Raw genomic sequence first — 9,640 nt, forward strand, 5'->3', positions numbered from 1 at the left:
CAGCAGTTTAGGTTCCCATTCAACAATTTCTACACAAGTTGTTCAGCGACACTGGTTACATTCTCCGCAGTGCGTGAACATTCTCTATTCCCGTTCTGGTTGTTCTGTTTCCATTAGTCTAGTTTCCCTGCCCCCTTACATTCTCATCTTTGTTTTAAAGTACTGTTAACCATTTGGTTTTATACATGTGATTTTTTTTTTTTAAGGGGCACAGTACTTCTGGGTGACCGTCATTATCTTTTGAACCCATTTGTTAATTAGCTACAAGGTAAACTCAGGGGTTAGTTTCTGTTCAAGCTCTGAAGAATATCTCAGAGCAAGAGTCTTGGGGAGTCCTCCAGTCTCAATCAGCCCAGTAAGTCTGGTTCTTCTTTTATTTTTACGAACTAGAGGCTCTGTTCCACATTTTCTCCCATTCAATCAGGGTCCATCTATTGTGGCCATGGTTCATCATTTTAATTTCCATTATGATCACTGACTGTTCATTGTGAACTTTTCCATCTTGTCTACTCCAATTTGGGTATGGGGCTCATTTGCATGGGTCTGTTAGGATTTCTATTTTGTGGTGCATATTATATATTTTCTTTTAAGTCTCACTCTGCAGGCCAGAGCCAAAGGCAAGCATTATTATAGATCAAGGCCAGTGAAGTGGGTAATGAGGTTTGGTACATAAAACACTTGGTATAAACGCAGGGGCAAATCTGGCTTTTCTTTAGCATTAACTGCTTTGAAATGCATCATTTGAAATAGAACTCTTAGCAGGCCACTAGCTGTCGGAGCCTAATTTTCCTTCACCGAACAGACCACTGGTAGCTTCGGTTACATGCCTTTCGCAAACATGGAGCTGCGTGCAGTGTGTTATTTTTAATACACACTCCACGGGGGGACTACTAAAACTCACTGCTGAACATGAAAACCATTACCCCACCACAGAAGAAATAAGGGACTGAAGGACCGTTCAGATCAGCGCCACTTCAGGAATTCTGTCTGGATTCTCAGAATGATGCATAAGCTTAAAAAAGAAACAATTAAAATATCTAAGCAGATAGTTTTCATCTCCTCACGTAGAAAGGGTTCTTGCATATTCAGACTTGTAGGTCCCTGAGCCACACGGAGCAAAAGAAAGGTGGTGATAAATACAACGTTAAATGGGTAATTACATTTTCCTATAACTTTTAAAACCATGTCTGGCTCCTCTTTTACTGTCTTTCGAGACTGGTCTATGTTAAGTATGTGCTTTTTAGACCTACAGAGTCGATTTTTCCATTCCTCTTTTTTTTTCTCTATATAGCAAGGTGAGCTTTCTATGGTTGTTGTTAGGTGTTGCTGAGTCGATTTTTGATTCATAGCGATCCCATGTGACAGAGTAGAACTGCCCCATAGAGTTTTCTAGGTGGTGGATTTTACAGAAGCAGATCGCCATGTCTTTGTCCCGGAGCCACAGGGTGGGTTCCAACCACCAGCCTTTCAGTTAGCAGCTAAGCACTTAACCTTCACACCACCAGAGCTCCTTATGTTTAATGTTTATTATCACAGTTCAGTAGCATGAGTGGTGGATGACAGGAGTCATAAAAAGAGCAACTAAATCCCCAAATTCCTTCTTTTTCTCTCTTCTGTTCCCTTCCCTCCCCCTCCTTTCCTTTTCCTTCTCCCTCCTTCCCTCTTTCCTTCCTTTTTTCCTTTCTATCACATGTGAAGAGCCTACTGTCTACCAGGTATTGTGTTACATACTGGAGTAAAAACCACACTAATACATATCACTAATCTTGAGTGCTTCACCACCAGCCTCAAATACCCTACCTCCTCAAATACTGTATGCTCCCTGAAATCAGAGGCCGAACCTTATACTTCTTCCACTCCCTTTTGTCCACTGCATAATGTCTCGGTCTGTGACAAGCACTGGATGCTGTGTAAGATAATCCAATTCCAGCTCCAGCTCCACCATTTAAAAGGTGACCTCAGGCACATCACCTAATCTCTGACACTTCAGTTTCCTTCTCTGTACAAAAGGGTAATCATGACCCCAGTCTGAGCAGCCACAGAGGGTCAACCGGATGACAATATCATAATGTGGGTGAAGCCACTGTACAAACCTAAACCTGGACTATATGCCTGAGTATATTCATGGTAGAGTGGCTGATCCCCAGAGCCACTGGGCATTTCACTAGAACCTTGCCAATCTCATGCTAGAGGCATGACTCTACAGAGTTACCTTCTTGAAATGCAAAAGTGGGTATGACATTCCCCTGCTTAAAACACTTTACCTTCAGAATGAAACCCAGCTCTGTAACAAGGCCTACATGCCTCAGTCCCTGCTCAATTTCCTAGTCTTTCCCCACACTTCCCTCTAAGCAAGGTCCAAAGGTTACATTCCGCCCTCTTAGCCACACTGAGCTACAGCTGATGTCTAAGCTCTTTTCTGGGTTGCTAATCACCTGACCTTAAAATAAGGAGACTATCCTGGATTATCGGAGTGGGCCCAATGTAATTACAAAGGTTCTTAAAAGCCGAAGAAGGAGACAGAAGAGAGGTAGGAGTAATAGGATGTGAGAAGGACATAACCTGCCACTGCTGGCTTTCCAGATGGAAGGGGCCATGCGCCAAGGCATGTGGGCAATCTCTAGAAGCTGGAAAAGGTCAGGAAACAGATTCACCCCTGGGGCCTCCAAAAGGTAATGCAGTCCTGGTGAGACCCTCATTTTAATCAGTAAGATCCGAGGCAGACTTCTGATCTAAAGAACTCTAAGATAACAAATCTGTGTTGTTTTAAGGTACTAGTTTGTGGTAATTCATTATAGCAGCAACAGAAAATGAATATGAATACACCTGACAAGAAAGCAGACCTAATGAAGACAAAGCATTCCACTTCTTGGAGCTTCACCTTCCTGATCAACAAATTGGGGATAAGCATCCTTAATCTAAGGAGCCCTGGTGGTGCAAGAGTTAAGCACTCAGCTGCCAGACCTGGTGTTCTGCTCCTGTAAAGATTACAGCCTAGAAAATCCTATGGGGCAGTTCTACTCTGTCCTATCAGGAAGCTATGAGTGGGAATCGACTTGACGACACACAACAACATCATCCTTAATCTGCTTCTATCATAGGGCTGTTGATGAGGCTCAAAAGCTATATGGCCTGTGCTTGAATCTCAGCCTCAGCACTTAATCACTGTTATGTCTTTGGCAAATGACTTAAAACCTCTGTGCCTCAGTTTCTCGTCTATAAAATAGGGATGCTGATAGTATTGGATTATCGTGAGGATTCGATGAGTTAATCAGTGTAAAGCACTTAGAACAGGCTCTGGCACAAAGCACTATTATATAAGCGTTAGCTATGATTACATGTGTAAAACGTTTGTGAAAGGTTAGGCTTTATAAAGCCATTAGGTAGAATTTGCATTTCTTATAAAACACTCGTTCTCAAGAGAGTGGAGGTTCAAATTCCAGCCCCCAGTGGCAGTTCAGAAATGCACGGGGCATTTTAGAGTTCAAGTAATGGGGGGTCGGATAGGGTGGCACACTACCAGCATTTAGTGATGGGAGCCAGGGATCCTAGGCATTCTGCAGTCCCTCGGGTGGTCGTTCACAGGGCAAGACTTTTCCAGATCCCAAATGATACCCCATCCACTTCCATCTGTAGCTGTGCATTGATGGTGAATTTACAGACGGGGACTAGCTTCTGACTCCTACACTATGACCTGTGGTACAGTTGTGCTCGTGCATTTATTGACTGAAACACTTTTAAAAAAGGTATAATTTACTTTATTTTCCCTTTATATTACTGTTAGGGCATTATTATGTTGATTTTTAAACTTAAATTAGCATTAAAACCTAAAAACCTGCTGCCATTGATTCTGATTCATAGCGACCCTATAGGACAGAGTAGAAATGCCCCATAGTGTTTCCAAGGAGTGGCTGGTGGATTCAAACCGCTGACCTTTTGGTTAGCACCCACAACTTTTAATCATTGCAGCATTAGGTTCTATTATTTATAAAATTTGTCTCACGATAATAAGGGGTGTAACGAGATATTCATTACTAAAAGTGGGTGTTGGATGGTGCCCAGCTACCATTACTGAACATTTTGATTAAAGATTCTATAGAAGAATCCTGATCAAAAGGGGGAAAATGCAGAATAAAATTCCAAATTCTCATCGAATCCAGACTTCCTGGAGCCACTGAGGCTGAATGAACCCCAAAACTATTGCCCTGAGATAATCTTTAAACCTTAGACCAAAAATATCCCCTGAAGTCTTCTTAAAACCAAACCACAGCTTAACTTCCTAGTTAAAAATGTCTGCCTTGAGCATTATGCTCTTTTAAGAACTATATGGGACCAAATTGACAACAACAACTCAAAACATTAGATAGGAACCTTACGAGGCAGTGAGTTTATGTTATTGAGGGAGCAATGATTCAGAAAAGAAGGGTAAGAATGATTGCATAACTTGAACAATGTAATCAATGTCATGGAATCACACATGCCAAAATTATTGAATTGGTATATGAGGAAACTTTAGTTTTCTCCTCAGAAGAATTAACAACAATAATATTACTGGCCTCATGTAACATGAACAACTGCAACTAAAGCCTGGACATATTAAGCACTCAAGAAATGTTAGCTATTGTTATGATTCCCTTTCCCCAGATTCTATTTAATAACTCCTGTGGCTCCCAGAGGAATGGTCTCCTAGTATTGGTTTTAAAATACCACACAAAAATAGGGCTGAATTAAATATAAACTCTAATAAAGGAAGAGGAAAAGGTTATCCCTTAGAAAGGGTAATGCAATCTTCGTTTCATTTGAATTGTAAAAATAACTAATCACAGCAAGAATTTGATACATGTGTGTTCTTCTCAGAATACTCTCCCATATAGCAGCCCTGTAAAGTAAGCAGGTCCAGCAGGTTTCCTTATTCCCATTTTGCAGATGAAGACACTGAGGCTCAGATAAGATTAATTCTGTGGCAGAATCTGCCACTACAACGAAGGCGTGTTAACTCTTCTGTCCTGGATTTCACTTCATGGGGTGTTCCACTAGTAGTGGCAGTGACTTTCCACAAGGCGGCGCACATCACATCATGGGGCGCATATCTGCAGCTGTTGGGGGACTAATCTTTCCAAAAAAGCAATCTAAGTAAAAAAAAGTGTGTTCGCTATACGACTATAACTTTAAAACATCTTCCTTAGCCCTCTCACCTTACACGCCCAAAGCCTCTCCTATGCAGAAACTCTTGAATCAACGCTGGGTTTGAGAACATACCAAAGATGTGCATGACTTTCAAAAGCCCTTTGGGTGGTTCTGATAAGTCCCTCCAGCTGAGAACCCCTGCACTAGGCCAAGCTACAAAAGAGAGGATCTGTGACATGTGACTTGATGGTATATGATCTTTCCCGCAGCAGGTAGGGCCAACACTTAACTCACAACAAGGGACACTGTTTTGAGCAAAACCTCCACTTGCTTCTCTTAAGAGCAGTCGATTTCTGGAAACTAGTGTGGAGCAGATACCACACTGAGCCAAGATGGTTCATGTCTAGGATGCTCAAAGGTCTTCCTGGAAAGGGAATGCCTGTAACATGTATCCTAAGAATATCCTGTTAGAGGTTTTCACAAAACTCACTTTTCAGTGGCTGTCTCAGAGAAAGTCACATAACTGTTGTTGTATCCCCTTGCCTATGTTTATTCTCAAACGCACAGAGTGACCTTTCCTTCCTCTTTCTGGGGAGAGAGATTTTTTATCTCTCTGTTAAGTCATTATTCATTCAATTAGAAGCAAGGAGAGGAAGAAGAGAAGGGACATAACAGAGGACAGTGACTGAAATAAAAATGACCTGGCTTTGGTCCCCCCTGATATTTTATAGCCAGTAGCACAAGCTGGAAGATGCCCAGGAGTTTATAGTTCAGGCTACCCTTGCCCCACATCCCACCTGCCCCTTGCCACATAAACCAACACATAGTTGAGCCCAGAAAACTTTTTTTTCTGCTTACTTATGTTAATCATCAAGCCAAAGCAAACTGCCTTCCACTTTCTGGATCTGGGGTGGCAATTAAATATGAAGACAACACAAATCCTCTAGACAAATAAGGAAAAAAAAAACAAGCAAACAAAAAAGCTCTGTATTCTAGGCCTGGAGGTGGGCCACCATGTACCAGGGAGTTGCACTGGCTGTCACTCGTAGCAAAGTTGGTTTCCCTACTTTTAACTTTCTCAGTTTCACACACCAGCACTGCCACGAGGTGAGCAGGAAATTGATTTATGTCCTTGGTTCAGGACTTCAATCAACCACCAGTTTACAAAGTCGCTGCTGACATGTTCTATTTCCGTGGCTAGGCATTCATTTATTCACTCACTCAGCACGCATGCTGGTGAGCACGTAAGCTCAAGGGAGGCCCAGAACAGATAAAAGACCCCCAGACAACTCAATCTCAAATTAGGGGGTGGCTGGGTAAGGAACTAAAAGAATACAAGGTTAGTGCTGACAGAGAAGGTATGTACAAAGAGCTGAGGAGCAGAGAGCCAGATTCCAAATGAGCAATGTATCTGCAAAGAGAAGGAAAATGAATTATGGGTTTACTACCCTATTGCCCTTCTCTTCCACATATCCACAAACATGAAACTGTTATTCCTATCCTATCCATATTCAATCCTTAGGGGACTGGGAGCCTCTGATCTCATGACAGAAGTTTCTAAGGCGCCTAACAAGTCGGGGAAGCTATTTAGAAATGCAATGTTGTTTCCACACCACTCCAAAACAAGCCGGGGAAAATGCAGGCAGAAAAAAAAACCACTTCTCCAGCCAGAGCAACCTGGAATCCAGACTGACCGGCCCGGCACCCTGCAGGACAAGTGAACTGGTGCATAAAACTGCGCCGTATTCCTCAGCCCTTGGCACAACTCCCTAGGCATAACCCCAGTGTCCAATTTGCAGGAGAGACAGGGAGAAGGGTGATTGGAATTTTAGCATTCTAACGTTGCCACCTCTCTCTGGCCTCTTTATGATTCAACCTCTTTCAGTTGGGTTACCCAGGCTTCTAAGGGGGAAATTTTCGTTAAAGCGGAAAAGTTGGACCCACTTTGCTACGTGGATGGGTGAATGTGTCTGAGTCTACCCTTCGCTTCCCGTTCCAGTTCCCAGCCTCTCCGCTACACTCGGATTATTCCCAGGTAAAATGAGACAGCGTTCACTAAGCACTCAGCCCGTGCGTGACACGCAGTCGGGGCTCAGCACACCCTGCTAGCCTTGCCTTTTCATACACACCCACTGGGTCAAAGCCTGTCACCACTCCAGGCGCTGGAGAAGTTACCCCCAGGTGGGTAAAAGTTGTCGAAACTCCTGGCCACCTGTCCTCCCCATGCTCCCGGGATGTGAGAGCCTGTGGGTGGTGTGAGTGTGCCGGTGGGTGTGGGCGCGCCTGGCGCATCCCACGCCGTGTTAACCCCTTACCTTCCAGCAACACCTCTTTGCCCGCGCGCTTCAGCGCCTGCACCGCCTCGTCGTGGGTGGCGTCCCGCAGGTCAGCTCCGTTTACCGACAGGATGGCGTCGCCCACGTACAGAGCTTGGGTCTGGTCCGCCGCCAGCCCCTTGAAGATCTTGCTGATGAGGATGGGCATCTTATTCTCCTTGCCCCCCTTGATGCTGATGCCCAGTCCGCCCAACTCCTGCTTCAGCACCTTCACGCCGCGCTTCTGGTTCGATATAGCCTCGGGCACCTGCTCGGGCAGGTCGGTGAAGGCAGTGCGGACCCCCGCTGGCGAGTCCGGGGGTTGCGCGCCGCCCGCGCCCGGGGGCCCGGCGCCCCTGCAGAACGAGCCATTGGTGGCGGTCCCGGGGCCGTTGTATGCCGCCGCGCCCTCCTCGCAGCTCAGAACCAGGGCGTCCTCACTCAAGTTCACCAGAACTTTGTGCCAGCGATCCCGCACCAAAACTTCCAGCAGTCCGCTCCGCTGCGCCCGGCCGCTTCCCGCGCCCGCCGGCCCGGTCGTCACCGCCGCCGCCGCCGCCGCCGCTACCGCCATCTTTCCGGCATTCTTAAAATGCCATGTGATTGCAAAGCGGGGAAAAGTGGGGAAGGGTGGGGCGGGGGCTGGACTCTGGGCCTGGGGGAGCGCAGAGGGCGCGCCCGCGGTCAGGAGGCGGGACGCGGGACTCCGCTCCGGGAGCTCGGAGACGCGCTCCGCGAGTTGGCAGCTGGAGCCGGGCTCACTCCCCTCGCCTGATCCTGGGCGGGGTGGAGCCTCTAAACGAAGAAGGCGAGAAAGAGACGGGGGGAAAAAAACGGCTCTCAATTGCAAAACCCCAAACCCAGGGGCGCCGCGGCACAGTGAAGCGCGCGCGGGGAGAGTGGCAGGAGGAGGCGCGCTCGCGGAAGGGCGGGGACTGCCAGGCAGCCGCTCACCTGTTCCAGCGCCGCAGCTCAGCGGTCGCCCGCCGGCTCCGACTCGGTCCGCCTCCCCTTCGGACCGCGTGACGGCGAGGACCGCTTCCCGCGCGCCTTCCCAGTCCCACTTCTCTCTGCCCGGTCCCAGCCCTCTGTCCTCAACTCTCCCTTCTCCTCAGGCCCCCACCTCGCAGCTTTGCCGGATCTGTATGTCCTGCCTGAGCACTTTCACTCCATCCTCCTGATCCCGCTTCCCTTTCACACCAATGTGGAATTGTTCCCTAGTTTTGTTTTTTGTTTTTTTTTCCTTCCCCCAAGTGTACCTGAACCGGTCTCCTATCTCTGACTTCCTCAAACCGAGGCTTGCCTCCTCTGCTAAGTTCTTACCTGGCTCGTCTCTCCTCAAGGAGTCAGGAGGAAGGCAAACCGAGGCCCTCGGCTCTCTGAGAGTAAGGAAAAAAATGTAAGGAGAGAAGGCTATTCCAAGAACCCAGAGTGAAACGTCAGTAGAATCGAGCGTCCTACGCCTCCTCTCCTTAGATGTGGGATATCTTTCTTACCCGGCCTCTGGAGAGGAGTCTCTGCTGGCCTGGGCTCCAGCAGGTCACTGCCTGCCCCAGACTCCAAGGAGAAATGCTCGTCCATCTCTAACACATTAAATGGTCTGCGCTTCTGATCTGTGTTTTCCCCCCAGGGCCACACCAAATGCCTTCTGGAGCTTTCACTTTCTTCCCAAGATCCAGTACAGGAAGTCTCCCAGTTTAAGAACTCAGTTGCAGTGGGTTGTATCTCAAAAGTTCCTTTACAGGTTACTTGCTTGGAGCTAAACCATTGTCTTTCTAGAGTAACAATATTATAATTATTGGTTACCTTTCCAGGCCAATCCAGAAAAGCCAACATAACCCATGTTATAGCCAACCTCTCAATGTCCTCCTGGCAGGGGGGCCACAGGACCTTGAACCTCTCTGGTTCTCCACCCACCCAAAGCAAGCCTCGTGGGCCTGTCAAAGTGTTCCACACTTCTTATTTATCTCCCCTTCCTACATTTCTCTCCCCTCTCTGCAATAACAAAACATAACTCGCAATTCGGTGAGTTCCTCAGGGTTAAACCCGGTGAAGCAAGGTGTCAGGAGGAAGAAGCCTCATAGAACAGGTTCACATTGACGTGTAGCAGCATCATTGGACGTTCTCGGACCCTTCCAAGAGTTACTCTTTTAATCAAGGATGCTTAAAACTGAGATGAATCTCTAAAGCATGGAGTT

At 46.8% G+C, this 9,640-nt stretch overlaps 1 protein-coding gene across 4 annotated transcripts in view; it reads right to left on the bottom strand.

Moving 5' to 3' along the window:
• Positions 1–8,350, bottom strand: part of SNTB1 (syntrophin beta 1) — a 255,140-nt gene extending 246,790 nt beyond the window's left edge. For 2 of the 4 annotated variants that reach the window (XM_064268023.1, XM_023545677.2), the window contains exon 1: positions 7,443–8,350. In XM_064268023.1, the coding sequence (XP_064124093.1) occupies positions 7,443–8,016 (574 nt within the window). In that variant the 5' untranslated portion in view covers positions 8,017–8,350. The remainder of the gene's footprint in view (positions 1–7,442) is intronic. The other 2 variants (XM_064268022.1, XM_064268021.1) reach the window with 2 other exon arrangements.
• Positions 8,351–9,640: the final 1,290 nt, after the last annotated feature.

Source organism: Loxodonta africana, chromosome 14 (genome assembly GCF_030014295.1).
Source record: "Loxodonta africana isolate mLoxAfr1 chromosome 14, mLoxAfr1.hap2, whole genome shotgun sequence".
In the NCBI taxonomy this organism is placed as follows: Eukaryota; Metazoa; Chordata; class Mammalia; order Proboscidea; family Elephantidae; genus Loxodonta; species Loxodonta africana.